Source organism: Saccostrea echinata, unplaced genomic scaffold (genome assembly GCF_033153115.1).
Source record: "Saccostrea echinata isolate AGI-Se365-2 ecotype Australia unplaced genomic scaffold, CSIRO_AGI_Sech_v1 ptg000009l, whole genome shotgun sequence".
NCBI lineage: Eukaryota > Metazoa > Mollusca > Bivalvia > Ostreida > Ostreidae > Saccostrea > Saccostrea echinata.
Window position 1 is genome coordinate 27,360,227 of NW_026889758.1, and position 16,879 is coordinate 27,377,105.

Consider the following 16,879-nt stretch of genomic DNA (forward strand, 5'->3'; position numbering starts at 1 on the left):
TCTTGCCTGAATACATTTACACAGGGAACATGTAACAATGAAATCAATGCCTTTCACTCTACCAGGATCTTCTCCTAGTCTGTAGCTCTCACAAGATGCAGAGCAAAAATACTGGATACCAGCTCAGACCTCTGTTATTCTGCAGAACAGCTTCATTAGAGAGTCACAGTTACATTCATTAGCTAAACAAACAAGTAATGGTGTGTGAATAAAGTGTTTTGCATCTCAAAAATAACAAAGGTGCTTTTAAGCTTATTTCAAGTGTTTATTTCCATAATAAGAGGACATATTTAATACTGATGAAGGACAGGTCATTTCTTTGCCATAAATCACAATACTATTACTTTGTAAGAGATGAAAATCCACAAGTTATCAGAATAATTTCTAATAATCTACAACTGAAGACAATACATCATTTAACCTTGACCATGTAGACTAAAACATACATCATATTAAAAATTAGACAACTTTGTATTCTGCATCAACACCATTCTATATGTAATTTCAAATACATGTACAGTAGTACTTATACACAAAGACATACTGAATTTTTGCAGAAAGGAACTTTGTAGAATTCCATGTATAATATATATTTTTTTTCAAACAAGAATAAGTCTGACTTGCATGTACACCAGATCACTAAGTACATGTACATGTACCTAACAGTAGCATACACACACAGCCCAGTCTCTCCTTGATAAATCAATTCTTTAAAAACTACACTATTATACATGTACACATTATTAGCAAACAAATAAAAACAAGGACTAAATGCAAATCTTCCAACAGAAATCTCCAACTTAAAAAAAAAATTACACTTTATTCCAAACATTTATCAATTTCATAAATTAAAATATATTTCTATAAAAAAAAAACAGTAAACAAATTTCAGATTTTTTTTGATAGCAGACATGTACCTGTATTTTCACTGACAAGATTCCAGTGTTGTGATCTATGGCATAGAGTTGCCTCCCCTTATCAGTATCCACTCCTCCCACATGAAAAAGTCATTCAACATGAATAAAACAAATTCATTGTTTTATATGCAGACATCACTGTATATTTAATTTGAATGACTCTTTGAAACTGTTCATTAAGCAACAAATGAAAACAACAGATTTTTTTTCTTTGGCAAATTCATTGCAAAATTCAACAATGTTCAACATCAATTAATATATACTGTCATTTTCTCAGCACATTAAGAATCTGTATCACGATTGACATGCTTTTGCCGCATCTCTAGTAATCTGTGAATACCTAACATATCCAGCACCTCCCATTTCACAACAGGATAGGCATCAACATTTTATTGGCACTTAAAATCTAAGATAATATCATTGTTCTGTAGATTCTTTTCCTTCTAACAGCATCTTCATATGGCCTTCTTTAAAATACGCACAACAGAAAAACATTTTTTTTTCAAGAATCTCCAGAAGCTATGTCCATTTTGAGCACTACTAATGTGACAAATTTTACAGTGAGCAAGTGAATTTCCTTTGGAAGGCAAGCTTATATGGTATTATCCATAGGTTGAAATGTCACTACAATGAATAACTTCTGAATCAGTAATGTGAACTTCCACTAAACCTTTTCAGAAATTGAACAGTTGATGAACCATGAATTTCACATTTGTTGAAGTCTATGTGAAGAAATGTGCTCTCTTGGAACAATATTCAAACTCTTAACACGTTTGCAATGGAGAAACTGTGAAACAAGTGCTTTTTTGTACTTTATAGTACATAATGCCTTTTGAACAAGTGTTATAATTTCTTTCCATCATCTTTCGAAAAATGAAGAAGGCACAGCCATGCATACAGACTTCTAATTCTTTGAAATGACTTCTTATGAAATCATTCTTTGGTGAACAACAAAAAAATAGTATTGCTGAGAACAAGAACACTGTAATTGTCCTAGCTGCTCTTTTGTCTGGTATGATGTGTCAGCCGGTAGGTTTTAGGGGGTAGTTTTGGGATACCCTCATCAATGTCTCTGTTTCCATTGACATGGTGGAATTCTGACTGGCTAGGACTCCGGTGACTGGATCGTGGTAATGTTGCACTCGGTGGTCGAAAATGATGGGTTGTCTGGGATTCATGTCTTGGTGGCACAGGAGGGGGAATATTCCTTGGGGGAATGGGAGGGTCAGTTTCCCTTCCTGGTTTCATGCGAGGAGGAAGAGGTGGGGGAGACTGAAAGTTTTTGCGATTCCCATGTGTCTTTGGAGGGGGCTGAAGGGGTGGTATCGCAGATAATTGACTAGGTTCATTTGACTTATCTGAAAGTACATGCAACATTAAAATGTTAAAATGGATGGCTGTTTTTTTTGTTTTTTTTTTTATTTGTTTGTTTTTTGTTTTTGTTTTTTTTTTTTTTTTGCCTTTTAAATATTTAATAATTTATCTGATGTTCAACAATAAAGGCTTCTATTGAATGAAGCTTTTTTTTTATTTCAGCAGAAAAAATATGATGTACATGTATATATCAGACAGAACAAAGAAAAATCTTTATTATATTAATGCCTGCATCAATAGAGACCACTACAACTTTGTTATTTAAGTCAAAAAATGGAAATTCACTTAAAGATTATATCAAAATCATCACTATGTTGGCTTTGTGACCATAACTTCTATATCTCGTTTCTTTGGATTACCTGAATTCCCTGGCTTTGTGGGAGAGGCAGGCTCAAACACATCTGTTGGGGAGCAGGGCGGGGAAGTTTGTAGAGGGGACTGTGGTTCTGGTTCCTCTGTATCATTTAGAATCCTGTAGCCTGTGCCAGAAGGAAGCAGTGGGAAGAAGTGACCCCTTGTAGAGGCTCTCAGGGAGTTTGGCTTAATACCTGGAGACTTCAAGGAATAATCATACCTTTTTGGCTGTAGGAAAAAGAATATGTAAATGAAGTATTATTCCAGCTGAAAGATGTACTGTGCAAGCTACACATTTAAAAATATTAGATTGATTTGTGTTTTATCTACATGTATATGGAGAAAAACAAATTGTCCCATGGGCCACAATGCTCACCTGAGTCAACTTAGCCTTGCTTCTTTAGAGGATCATTTAAAACTTTGATACTCTATTGAAGCCCCACCCTACCCCAATTTCCGAGACTTGTACAAACTTGAGTGTCTAAACTATCTGAGGATACGTTCACATTTATATGACTAATCATAGCTCTGCTGTTACTTAAAAGATTTTTTTCCATTTCTAACCCTTTACAACTTTGATCCTTTATTGTGGAATATCCCTACCCCCTGGAATCATAATATGAACAAATTTTAATCTACACTAAATCTACACTATTTCAGGATGCTTGCATATAGTATTACCACTTGTCTTGGCCTTGCTGTTCTTGAAAAGAAGATTTTTAAATATTTTTCCTTACATATTCCCACATAAAACTTTCATCCTTTATTGTTGCCTTACCCTAGCCCCTGGGGCCACTATTTTCAGAAAAATGAATCTACTCTATTTGAGGATGCTTGGATATTACTAGCTGCAATAATGTAGCCATCTCCACTTTTTTTTTTTTTTTTTTTGAAGAAGGCTCCTCTCCCAAAAACATGAGATAAAAAAAAAATTGAATATGGCTACATTATTGCAGCTAGGATATTATTAAATTTCTTTTGGATACAGTAAATTGAGTAAGAAAAATTTGTTTGGAATATTTGGATGTCGATCCTGGTTCCTTCGGCATGCTGTGCTGTGTGTGTTGATTTGGCTATTCCGTCGGTATTTATCCTAACAGAATTTTCTATATATATCACATCAGTTTAGTAATTTCATTAATTTAAATCACAATCATGATCTATTTGTGGTGGGTAGTTATTTGGTCTAAGGATATTTAAACATCTGTTTTAAGCTTACATATCATTCTACTAGTTAGCCACAACCAATCAGTTTTTGGACTTTTTAAATTAAGATAATAATGAAATTTAAAAAAATGTGTTTTAGTATCTTGGTTTTTAAGTTGATCTGGTTCTTCTGTTTTTGATATTCAGTTTCTTGGTGAATAATTCTGGGCTTACCTAAGGTATTTTTGAGATCTTCCAATAGGGCTAATTGGCTTCAAGGAGACCAATGGACACATTTATACAGTATTTGTACAAATCTGTTTTAATAAATCTGGCTAAGATTGAAGTCTTCTATATGATATATGTGTTTATGTTTTAATTTATATGGTTAAAATAGTAAATAATCTTTGGTTGACTGAGCAAAAGAGAACATCATATCACTAATCATGGCCTTGTTGTTCTTGAGAAAAGATTTTTAAAGATATTTTCCTACATACTTGATCCTTTATTTTGGTCCCATCCAACCCCCTGGGGCCATGATCTGAACAAACTTGTATCTATCTATCCATCTATCTCAGGAGGCTTGCATAGTAATATCACTAATCATGGCCCTGCTGTTCTTCGTCAGATTTTTAAGTTTTTTCCTAGGGGTGCAACGATACACCAACCTCACGATACAATACGTATCAAGGTATTCAGTTCACGATACGATACATATCACTATACATGACAAGGTTAAGAAGTCTTTCTCAAGTTTCTGTTTGTCATCATATTTTTTTAAAACTTGACAGGGCTATATCAAATGTTCATATTTTTTCAATAATAATTAAAATCAGTTTGTTAAGTTGAATTGGATCGATAAGTAGATCTATGAGTTGTGACAATATTCTAAACCAATACGAACATTTGCAGGAAACAATGGGGACCTTTCCTCATAATCTTCTTTTTAAATTGGAATGAAAAAGGAAGACATTCATTCTTTTATTCCTTTTATTTACGTAGAAAACCATTTGTCATATTTCTCGTTTTAACACGTTTTAGTCAACAAGACAGCAAATTTTCATCGAAATACATGTGTGACGATATATCATGTATTACCATAGAATACTTTTAGATCTAAAGGGTTCATCACTTGTCTTAACATCTATAACTTTTAATCACATTAGGAATGAGATAAAGTCCTTCACCGTGTTAAATCTGAGGTCTGTATGATGCTGGAGATGAGTTTAACTGCCATTAATGCGTTACCGTCGACCTCATATTTTGCACGGAAGCCCGCCTAATTTTGAAATAGTAAACAAGGAAACAAAACAGAGGATTCAGATAATTCTGGGCCGATTGAACCGCGACATAGTTGAGCATATCGTAAATTGAACCGTGGAAAAATATACCACGATATACCGTCACATGGTTTATCGTTGTACTCTTATTTTTTCCCTATATATTTTTATATAAAACTGTTCCTTTATTGTGGCCCCACCCTATCCCCAGAGGCCATGATTTGAACAAACTTGAATCTAAACTGCGACAGGAAGCTTTCACACAAGTTTCATCTTTTCTGGCCCAGTGGCCTAAGGATGCTTTGTAATAAGTTTAGTTTAAATTTGGTAGAGTGATCTCTGGAGAAGAAGTTGATAATGTGAAATGATAACAGACAGACAGATGAGAAACTTCAATCAGAAAGGCACCCTTGAGCCTTTGGCACAGGTAAGCTAAAAAAAAATTTTTTGTTACAGGTACAAATGAAAAAAAAAACAGGTGATCAGAGATTACAGAGCTCACCTCAACGAATGTTGTCTTTAAGTAAGGCAAAGTCCCACACTAAACTAATAATCTAGGAGTGTGCATCCCTAGATGCAACATTTATGTAATTTGGTCTGATAGGGCTTGCAGTTACTTGGGAATAGACTTATCTGAAAACTTAAAACTAGTCACTCATCCAGAAAATGTAAGTCAAATCCAGCATCCGAAGCAAGTTTTGAGATTGTTCGTCCCTTGATGCATCATCCATGCAAGTTTGGTTCAGATAGGCCTTATAGTTACTTGGAAATGAGATCTGCTCCAAAAACCTTAACCTGGTTACTCATCCGGAAAATATAGGTCAGATCCAGCATCCGAAGCAAGTCCAGTAGTGTACATCCTTAGATGTATCATCCATGCAAGTTTGGTCAATATAGGGTTTATAGTAACTTGGAAATGACATCTGCTCCAAAAACTTTAACCTGGTCACTCATCCAGAAAATGTAAGTCAAATCCAGCATCCGAAGCAAGTCCAGTAGTGTACATCCTTAGATGTATCATCCATGCAAGTTTAGTCAATATAGGGCTTATAGTTACTTGGAAATGAGATCTGCTCCAAAAACTTTAACCTGGTCACTCATCCGTAAAATTTAGGTCAGATCCAGCATCCGAAGCAAGTCTAGTAGTGTGCATCCTTAGATGTATCATCCATGCAAGTTTAGTCAATATAGGGCTTATAGTTACTTGGAAATGAGATCTGCTCCAAAAACCTTAACCTGGTTACTCATCCGGAAAATATAGGTCAGATTCAGCATCCGAAGCAAGTCCAGTAGTGTGCATCCTTAGATATATCATCCATGCAAGTTTGGTCAATATAGGGTTTATAGATACTTGGAAATGACATCTGCTCCAAAAACTTTAACCTGGTCACTCATCCATAAGATATAGGTCAGATTCAGCATCCGAAGCAAGTCCAGTAGTGTGCATCCTTAGATGTATCATCCATGCAAGTTTGGTCAATATAGGGCTTATAGTTACTTGGAAATGAGATCTGCTCCAAAAACTTTAACCTGGTTACTCATCCGGAAAATATAGGTCAGATCCAGCATCTGAAGCAAGTCCAGTAGTGTGCATCCTTAGATGCATCATCCATGCAAGTTTGGTCAATATAGGGCTTATTGTTACTTTGAAATGAGACCTGCTCCAAAAACTTTAACTGCTCCAAAACTTTAACCTGCTCCAAAAACATTAACCTGGTCATTCTTTAGCTGAAATTGCAGCATCTGAAACCTTGACTGGTACATTAAAACACACTAGAAGCATCCTCCATGCATCTCTGACTAATATAGGCCATAGAAGTATTTGAAAAGAAAACTGCTCCAAAAACCTTAACCTGGGACGCCGACGCCAAGGATATTACATAAGCTCCCCCAACTTCATTGAGGTGAGCTAAAAATTAACTATTCAGACTGTACATGCAGGAAAAATTTGCTCAAAGCTATTTTATTAAGTGCTTGGAACTTTAAATAAACAAAGTATTCAAAGTAATCCGAGTTGGAATACATTTACTTACAAATTTCTGAGGTCGAAGTGTCCCTCGAGGTTCAAGTTTTAATGATCCTGCATACAAATGATCATTAAACTCTTTTTCTGTCATGTTTCCCAGTGGATTTAGGTTCTCAAAGAAATCCTGTAAAACAGAGGCAATGAGTTATTCTGCGATGCGATAAAAATTTTTAATTTCTAATCATTTCACAATGCACCTTGGTCATGCAAATTGTATAGTTCAGTAAAAGGCTACAAGACAGATAATTACTAGGAATCCATTTTTTTTTCTGAGTTCTGTTCATATCAAAACTAATTTTAAGATCATAATAAATTTCTTAATCCTAGTATCCATTTAAGTCCGTTTGGAACATATGGTAGAGAAATTTTGCTCCAAATCACAATGTAGAAGTATGGAGTAATTGTTCCTGATTTCAAAAGTGGGAATAGGAATTTGCTTCACAAATAATAATACTGCATGGTTTAGATTTTTTCAAGTACCAGTACTCAAATACTGATTCTAGTGTTTGATACTTGAGTAACTGCTTTGTCATTGACAACCCTTATTTTTACCATTCCTTATCCTGATGTCCTGTTTTACTGTCAGATGACAACCCTAATTTCCAACCTTTCTATAGTCAGCTGACAACCCTTATTTCTACAATTTCTACGGTCTGATGACAACCCTTATTTCTACCATTTCTACAGTCAGCTGACAACCCAATTTCTACCATTTCTACGATCAGATGACAACCCTTATTTCTACCATTTCTACAGTCAGCTGACAACCCTAATTTCTACGATCTGATGACAACCCTTATTTCTACCGTTTCTACAGTCAGCTGACAACCCTAATTTCTACCATTTCTACGATCAGATGACAACCCTAATTTCTACAGTCAGCTGACAACCCTAATTTCTACCATTTTTATGGTCTGATGACAACCCTAATTTCTACCATTTCTACAGTCAGCTGACAACCCTAATTTCTACCACTTCTACGGTTTAATGACATCCCTAATTTCTACCATTTCTACAGTCAGCTGACAACCCTTATTTCTACCATTTCTACAGTCAGCTGACAACCCTAATTTCTACCATTTCTAAGGTCTGATGACAACCCTTATTTCTACCATTTCTACAGTCAGCTGACAACCCTAAATTCTACCATTTCTACGGTCTGATGACAACCCTTATTTCTACCATTTCTACAGTCAGCTGACAACCCTAATTTCTACAATTTCTACGATCAGATGACAACCCAATTTCTACCATTTCTACGGCCTGATGATAACCCTAATTTCTACTATTTCTACAGTCTGATGACAACCCTAATTTTTACCATTTCTACAGTCTGATGACAACCCTAAATTCTACCATTTCTACAGTCAGATGACAATCCTAATTTCTACCATTTCTACAGTCTGATGATAACCCTAATTTCTACCATTTCTACGGTCAGATGACAACCCTAATTTCTACCATTCCTTACCCTTATGTCCTGTTCTACCGTCAGACAGTAGGGTTGATTCTGATACTGCTGAATCTCTCCAGTGATTTCAGCCACTTTCCGCCGCTTACTAAAATTTATAATGTCTGGTCTGTTTTGCAGAAAATCTGGATTGCCCTCCTCCGTTAATAAAATGTTTGTTAAATACATACCTGTAAATGAAAGAGCAAAACATGCATCAACTTTCAGTATGATGATGTATAGATAAATGTATGCAAGTGAAAATAAATTTTAACAAGAGGCCCATGGGTCACATCGCTCACCTGAGTAACTTATGCCATGCTGTTCATTACCAGACTTCCCCCTTGTAATACCTATTGTGGCCCAGCCCTACCCCCAGGGGCCATGATTTGAACAATTTAGAATCTACACTACCCCAGGATGCTTAAACATAGGTTTCACTTTTTCTGGTCCAGTGGTTCTTGAGAAGAAGATTTTCAAAGAATTTTCCTATATATTTCAATGTAAAACTTGTATTTCCTATTGTGGCCCCGCCCTACCCCCGGGAGTCATGATTTGAACAATTTCAAATCTACACTACCCCAGGATGCTTCCACATATGTTTCAGCTTTTCTGGCTCAGTGGTTCTTGAGAAGAAGATTTTTAAAGATTTTCCTATATATTTCAATGTAAAACTTGGATTCCCTATTGTGGCCCCGCCCTACCCCTGGGAGTCATGATTTGAACAATTTAGAATCTACACTACCCCAGGATGCTTCCACATAAGTTTCAGCTTTTCTGGCCCAGTGGTTCTTCAGAAGAAGATTTTTATAGATTTTTCCTATATATTTTAATGTAAAACTTGATTCCCTATTGTGGCCCCGCCCTACCCCCAGGGGTCATGATTTCAACAATTTAGAATCTACACTATCCTAGGATACTTCCACATAAGTTTCAGCTTTTCTGGCCCAGTGGTTCTTGAGAAGAAGATTTTTTTATGACCCCACCCTATTTTTGTCTTTTCTTGATTATCTCCCCTTGTAAGGAGACTTGGCCCTTTATTTTAACAATTTAAACTCCCCTTCCCCCAAGGATACTTTGTACCAAGTTTGGTTAAAATTGGCCCAGTGGTTCTTGAGAAGAAGTTGAAAATGTGAAAAGTTTACAGACGGACGGACGACGGACAACGGGTGATCAGAAAAGCTCACTTGAGCTTTCAGCTCAGGTGAGCTAAAAACCTTATCAATTACCAAAAAATGTCTTCTCTTACCGAGAAATGGAACACATGGGGGATTTATAGATCGCAGTTTTTCTATGTATTTCTTAAAATGATCTGCATTAAGCTCTTTGGCATCTTCAAACTGCTTTCTGTAACTTACTTTCTACAATTTGAAAGAAATTGCATTTTTGTAGTCTATAAAATGAATCAAGATATTGAAGCAATGACTTAACTATACTGAGAAGAAAAAGAATCACTTATTTTTTATTGATCTACTACAACTGCATCTAATTATGGTTAAACTAGTTTAACTCTTTAATTTATATGGGCTTTAAATAATTCCCAGAAAGGATATGTGATAGAAAATCACTCAACCATGACTCTGGCGTGTTCGTTGTGATCGCAAGTAGTTTGCCTTTGAGTTTGAGTTTGAAAGAACTTGTTACTGGAATTTTGGGTAAGTCAAACCATTTTTGCAATCTTTCAATGATTTTTTTTTTAAATGTACTGTGAGAATTTGAACAATTTTGACCCTAAAAGATGACATGCCTTACGGAAACTCTAAGAGATCTGATTATTGCCTTGCTAATGCAAAGAAACCATCAGAATGAAATTCCTAAGCAATTACATGTATCCCAGTCCATTGTATCACAACAAGAACTGTCTTCATGGGACAACAGGACTTCCAGTCAGAGAGATCCATTTAATCTATCAAGTGAACGAAATAGATTTCAAACTGCAAGTGAAACTGCTAGTAACATTCCTGGACACCACAATGACACAAAGAGAAAACTGTGTGCAAAAGTCTCACAAAGGCAGGCCTCAAAACTCTCAGGCCATCCTTTTAGAAACAAATGTGCCCATGAAAAGAATGCACTTTCCTAGGGAATGCCAAGATTTCCTTGAGGCCAACAATGAGGTCACCATTTAGTCCCAAATTGTCTCTAGTAAAGCAATTATGGAATGAAATGGGTAACAAACTTGACTTCCAAATCTGATTTCAAACATCACCAACAAGCTGAGGCAAACTCTTATGGAGGAGTAAAATCTTATAACTAATCAAAGAATCATCCATCAGATCAATTCCATGCTCAAAATTGTACCAGCTGCTGTAAACAATGAGACATACACACTATTAACTTTCAAAAAATTGAATTTTAAATTCAGACTCCTTCTCCCTACAGCCAACAATTGTAGTGCTTAAATGTCATTTGATTCAATATTATGCCTTGATTTATGACAGTTATGAATGAAATATTACAAAAAATTGTGTTTGGCTATAATTGTGTCACAAAGTAATAAATGCTAACCTTATATATTTAGTAAGTATGCATTTCTTTTTCCTTCCATTATATATTTGCATATATATACATGTACGAGTCAGTGATCTATTTTGTAATCCCCCCCCCCCCCCAAAAAAATAACCTATTTATTTATGTAAGCATTGACTGAGTTAAAGATGACTTTCCATAGAATGAGACATACTGTACGTTAATACTTATGTTCAAGGATTTAACTCTGTACAAAAGAAACATTCTTGGCAATTTCTAATCTAAACTATCAAACACAGATACTTACATCAAATGTATGTTCCAGTCTGTATACAGACGCAGAATTTATTGCACTAACAATTTCTAAAACACCATTAAAATTGTTCAGTTCCTGAAACACTAACATAATTTCCATAGTTCTATTTACAACTGCCACTCTCTCTTCATAATTTTCTGTCTCTATAATACACTTCTCAAGCCAGCATATAAACTGAAAAAGACAATAAAGGCAATCATTCCAGTGATCAAAAGAGCTCTTCTTGAATAGATAAAGATGTCATTCCAAGAATTCTAGGTGATGTGAAGAAGTTTGTCTGAAACAACACTCTCCCTCTACATGTATACTTCCAAACTTGTAGATTTACCACTGGAAACAATGATGCTTTATAAAACTTTTTTACTAAAACATCAATGTTGAAAACAGACAATTAAAAAGTTTGTTTAATCTTTGTATGTGACACATTCGATTTGTACTTACATTATTGCTTTTTGACACATTCTATTTGTCCTTATAATATTTCTATTATTTGACACATTCTATTTCTATATGACACATTCTATTCATACTTACATTATTAGTAAAACTGATCATTTTGAGAAGATTGGGTGAAGAAGTACTCTTGTTTTCCTTCATCCAAGAACAACCTACAAGTTCAGATGGCTGAACTGCTCGATACAAGTCGAACTCTAGCAGCGTAACCTGTCTAGCAATCTCAATAGGGTGGAGCTAAAACAGAGAAAAATTCACATGAAGAATATACTGTATTTCATATAAAAATAGTTTTAATCATTTGCAAACTTTTGAATTCCTCTGATTTCAAAAGAAAAGGTTTAATAATATTGTTGTACAGTACAATTTGTGCGATGAAGCTCCATATCGTAAATGAAAAGAAAGAAAATGGCCAACCCAAAATTACTATTATCATTTTAAAAGTAAATGAACATTTATTCTTTAATTCAAGTATTAGATAATGTATAACCGAAGTCACATTATCTGAAGTATAATAAAGTATATCACATGTTGCTTAAATCAGAAAATACCGTTAACAGGTCAAACTGCTCTTTGTCCTTTGTGAGGTGCCATTCTATGGGTGGGGCTGGTTTGGCATGAATAATATCTCTTTCTGTACTTACACTCTCAAACTGAACAATAGAGGTGATAAATTTAAATACATGTAAGTCCAAATCCTAGGGCTTTACATCAACAGAAAGATCAAATACATGTAAATGCATCATTTATAACTGCTGTTTCATTTTTCTTTAAGTTCTGTGAAGTACATAATCTCCACTTACCCGCCTCCTGACAACCTTGATAATAGACTCTGCCATTTTCTTCATAGCTTTGCCCTTAACATTTTTGAGGAAAGTATTCAGTTTGAACAACAAAGTTTGGTCTCTCTCAAAGTCATAGTAGTGGTGGTCCACCCAATGGCGTAAGACATTTACAACCCTGCGAGTATATACAACATGAAATCTACATAGTCTGTAAAACTTTCATCCAAAATTATAAAAAGATGAAGAATGTTAGACAATGAAAAATGTCGAGGAAAGCAGTGACTGCGGTTCAAACCAGTTATATCAAATACATTTAACAGGTTTAAGAAACACATATTTGAATTCAGAAATGGAAATTGGTATTCCAAATGAATTTCATTCAATCACTTCACTTTTTTTTTACAAATACACATCCTGACCTTTGATACCATGCACTCCTGAATTACATTTGAGCCTTTAACATATACAAAGCACACTGATAAGTAAGTCATACAAGTACCTAAATTGCACAGGTTTTATGTATTCCTTGCGGAATTTCTTGAGATCATCTTTAATTCGCTGATTGGTATCAGCATCTTGGTTAATGTCCACCTTCAGATTTTCTGGAGGATCTGGGATATTAAACCTGAAAGTAAACCATTGCTTTTGTAATATTATTAATTTCAATCTATTTTTAGTAGAAAATATTCAAAGGATACATTTTTAACATATTCTGTTTTCATTTTTCAAAATTTGATGTGGATATATAAAGTTGTTTAAACCCACACATGATTGACTGTGTCTTAAGGACCCAGCAAAATACATAATGGTTTACCTTTCAATAAGCAGATCCAGCAGCTGTTGAGGGGTACAAAAGGATCTGAATGTAGTAAGGAAGGTCTTTACAAACTTGGGGTCTGCATACATGTGGTATGTCAACCTCTCAATCAGCTTCAGTAAAGTTCCTCCTTTAATAAGGGGGATCTCAGTTGGGGAGGAACCGGTCTCCTCCATCACTATGTTGTCTGCAGTGTCTTTCTCTGCAAATCTGTGATAAAAATTTACACCTTATTTATTTGTGAATTTTAAGATACTGCAGAAGTGCTTTTTTCCCCGTGGAATCAATTAATGCTATCTACATGGTCACAATTTTCCTTGGAAATTTTTTCCGGCATACTTTAAGTACATTTAAGGCATATAATGGCAATCTAAGAAATCCACTGAATGTTCTACCGTGGACTGAACAGAAACTGTGATTCCGCGAATTATGACCCCACAGAAAAAAGTACTGTAAGTTTACAGTTTTAAATTGTGTATGTTCATACTGTTTGTTTGTATACAATTATCAAAAGAACATCTATGCACTGTCAAAATTTTAGCAAAAAATTATGACTACAGTAATTCTGCCTATAATTAATGTACTTGACTAATTCTGCACTGTAACACAGTAATACAATTGAAGAATAAAAAAAAACTTCCTGTTATATCAAATAACAACAGTATTTTTAGTTTTAGTTACTAATTTAAACTAAATGTTGTTTGTTTCATCCCCATGACTTCATTAGTATTAATTCTGAGTCATAAGTAGGTGATGCACAAAAATACACACTGTTTACAGTCATTAATAGTGTATTGTTAATGACAATTTGAAAAAGTCAGGGTTTTCCTTTTTCTTACATGAACTTTTCAACTTTTTTTTAATGTGACTGATTTATATTTATTTGCTCTTTTTTTTTATTTAAGCATATAAAACATGTACAATGTATTTAGTTTGGCTTGTAAACTATCAGGAATGAATAATTAATAATATTTGAAGGAAAATTTTTGAAACTTTAATTTCACATTATGTGTACCGATATATTTTTTTCATTTCAAGTGATAAGAGCACAAAATGACATTCTCCAATATTTTTCCATATATCATATGAAAAGACCATGTACATATAAATGATATTCATGTGTGTAATTTTCACATTAATTTCATGTGAAATTCATGTAACACGTACATTTGACTAAATCATATTCTGATTGTACACCATGTTTTAATTTACAAGTACATAACTTGCCAAATTAGAAAAGTAACCATGGTAACACTTGCAAGTAAATAGACCTAACTTAATTTTCTCAGTCCAATGAGGCCCTTAAATCATAGCTAAACAGTGCAGAATCAGAGTCTAAAATTTACCTGGGATTTGTGACCTTCACTACTTACCTGTAGGTTTCTGGAGGGGGGAGTATAAGAGGTCTATCCCTTTCTTCCTCCTTTAAGATACTGTCCAGTCTCCTCTCCAGCATACTGAAATGTTCATATAATCTTACATAGAATCAATAGCATCCAGTACACTGATAAATCAGTATTGATTTCATTCAAAATACAAATCTGTGCTAACACAAAGCATATATGGCTTATCATAGTCATAATGTTTGAAATTATTTATTTCATCAAAATTTTCTTGTGCCAGTGACAAACCTCCTTGTCTGTAGTGATATGAGAGCGGCCATCCAGTTACTCTTTTCCTCCGCAGACTTGGCAGATAGGGTGACACTGTTATTGGGGTGATCCCTGGGTACTATCACAAACCAATTCTTAAGTTCTAAAAGAAAAAAAATACATGTAAAACATTTTTTACATTTAAACAATTTTCATAGAAAACAAAATGCAAATGCAATTAGAATTTATATTTTCATTAACATTTATCTTATGATGAAGAATCTGCTTTTGGTGGTGTTTACTACTGTTGATAGATCTGGTTCAAAATGAAATCATGAGTGACAATCAAATTCTGTTATGCACAGACATGTACTAGTAACTTATTGAAACAACTCATTTACATGCAAAATTTTGTAACACATGCTAAAAAAATCCCTCATGATTTGGACAGTATGGCAGACCTTAATCTCCAAAGCTTTTATACATATACTGTGATACTGTAATACAATTTTTTTGTGGGGGTTTAATTTTCATTGTTTTGAGGTATGAAGAGACCCACAAATTCATGTCCTCCACGAAATGTAAAATTTCATACATACCACAAGGCAATACTTTTTCAACCACTAAATCAAATCCCCATGAACCAATATTTTTCCTCAATGAAAATTTGACCCCACAAAAATATGTGATTTTACAATATTTACAGCAATTTGAAATTTCTTCTGGGAAGTGCACCATTTGATAAGAAAAAAAGTGTGTTAATAACCTACCATCTGTGTCCTCTTTATCTCTGATCTCCACCTTGCGGATGTGGAATTTCTCTTTTAGTTTGAAGTCTCCAGTGGGATAGGTTACAGAGGATCTTTTTATGTTTGGCTTACACAAGATGATCAGACCATCAAACAGAAACACATGTCTCTCTGTCGGTTTTCCCTTAGCATGTTTCATGAGAACTCCATCTGAAAAGACACAATAAATTATAAAACTGGAACATATACAAACAAGTACAGTTTTAATTCAATGTACAAACCTGCTTCAAAATGTCATTTACTTGGTGTTTGACATCTTCTCTGAATTTACACGTACTTAAACAAGTACATGTACAATTAAATACTACATAATACTGTAGATTCCTTATTCTTCATGAGTACTTATTATCGTGAAATGGCTCTGTAATGTCAAATTGCGAGAAAAATAATTCACGAGTGGGCAGTTGATCAAGAGATTTTACATTGATTTCATCACCATAAAATAAAGCAGATAATTTTATTTTGCGAGTGGTGCTTCTCGCAAAATTACATAATTAATTCCTCGCATATATTTAGGAATCTACAGTTATATAATAACTTTTGTAAAAATACACATATGTACACTATTACTAGATACAAACAGTTTTGCAAAGAAAGATCTACACAGTAAATACCCAGAATAAATTCACTACAGCTCTGCCAGATATCCTTGCCCTCCCATCCATCTATACTTTTCTGCAGCTCAGACATCTTTTGTACAACTTGTTGTATACCAGTTCTGCCTTGTAATCTCAGGGACGTTTCCCTAAATGACAAGAGTTAAGGTACTACATAATGATATTTCACATGTACTACTTTAAATCATAATTTATTATTTCATAATGATATAAACAATACCATAATTTCTGGTTTCAAGCAATTACTTTCTTTAATACAGAGGCATAATTTTCTCACCAAGGTTTTGTTCTGGGAAGATTGCCATTTTTTATTCGGCTTTCCAAAACAGATCGTAATGATGCCAGTAACCCATTGGCCTGTTCCAGAAACTCTAAATCTTCTTCATTTTGACTAACATTTGTTAAACCCTGAAAAACATCAAAATATGACTTCAGATTTTTCTTTACTTAAAACATGTATATGTAAGACTCTTA

General features: G+C 34.4%; 1 protein-coding gene across 2 annotated transcripts in view; it reads right to left on the reverse strand.

The window, feature by feature from the left end:
* Positions 1-244: 244 nt before the first annotated feature.
* LOC133182135 (son of sevenless homolog 2-like) overlaps positions 245-16,879 on the reverse strand; it is a 32,502-nt gene continuing 15,867 nt past the window's right edge. For both annotated transcript variants that reach the window (XM_061316862.1, XM_061316863.1), the window contains 16 exons: positions 16,683-16,813; positions 16,403-16,533; positions 15,750-15,938; positions 15,019-15,142; positions 14,761-14,844; positions 13,385-13,597; positions 13,070-13,195; positions 12,589-12,745; positions 12,337-12,438; positions 11,867-12,022; positions 11,324-11,506; positions 9,797-9,908; positions 8,569-8,738; positions 7,105-7,221; positions 2,651-2,873; positions 245-2,275 (listed from right to left, as the gene is read on the reverse strand). In XM_061316862.1, coding sequence (XP_061172846.1) covers positions 1,911-2,275; positions 2,651-2,873; positions 7,105-7,221; positions 8,569-8,738; positions 9,797-9,908; positions 11,324-11,506; positions 11,867-12,022; positions 12,337-12,438; positions 12,589-12,745; positions 13,070-13,195; positions 13,385-13,597; positions 14,761-14,844; positions 15,019-15,142; positions 15,750-15,938; positions 16,403-16,533; positions 16,683-16,813 — 2,583 coding nt within the window. In that variant the 3' untranslated portion in view covers positions 245-1,910. The remainder of the gene's footprint in view (positions 2,276-2,650; positions 2,874-7,104; positions 7,222-8,568; positions 8,739-9,796; positions 9,909-11,323; positions 11,507-11,866; positions 12,023-12,336; positions 12,439-12,588; positions 12,746-13,069; positions 13,196-13,384; positions 13,598-14,760; positions 14,845-15,018; positions 15,143-15,749; positions 15,939-16,402; positions 16,534-16,682; positions 16,814-16,879) is intronic.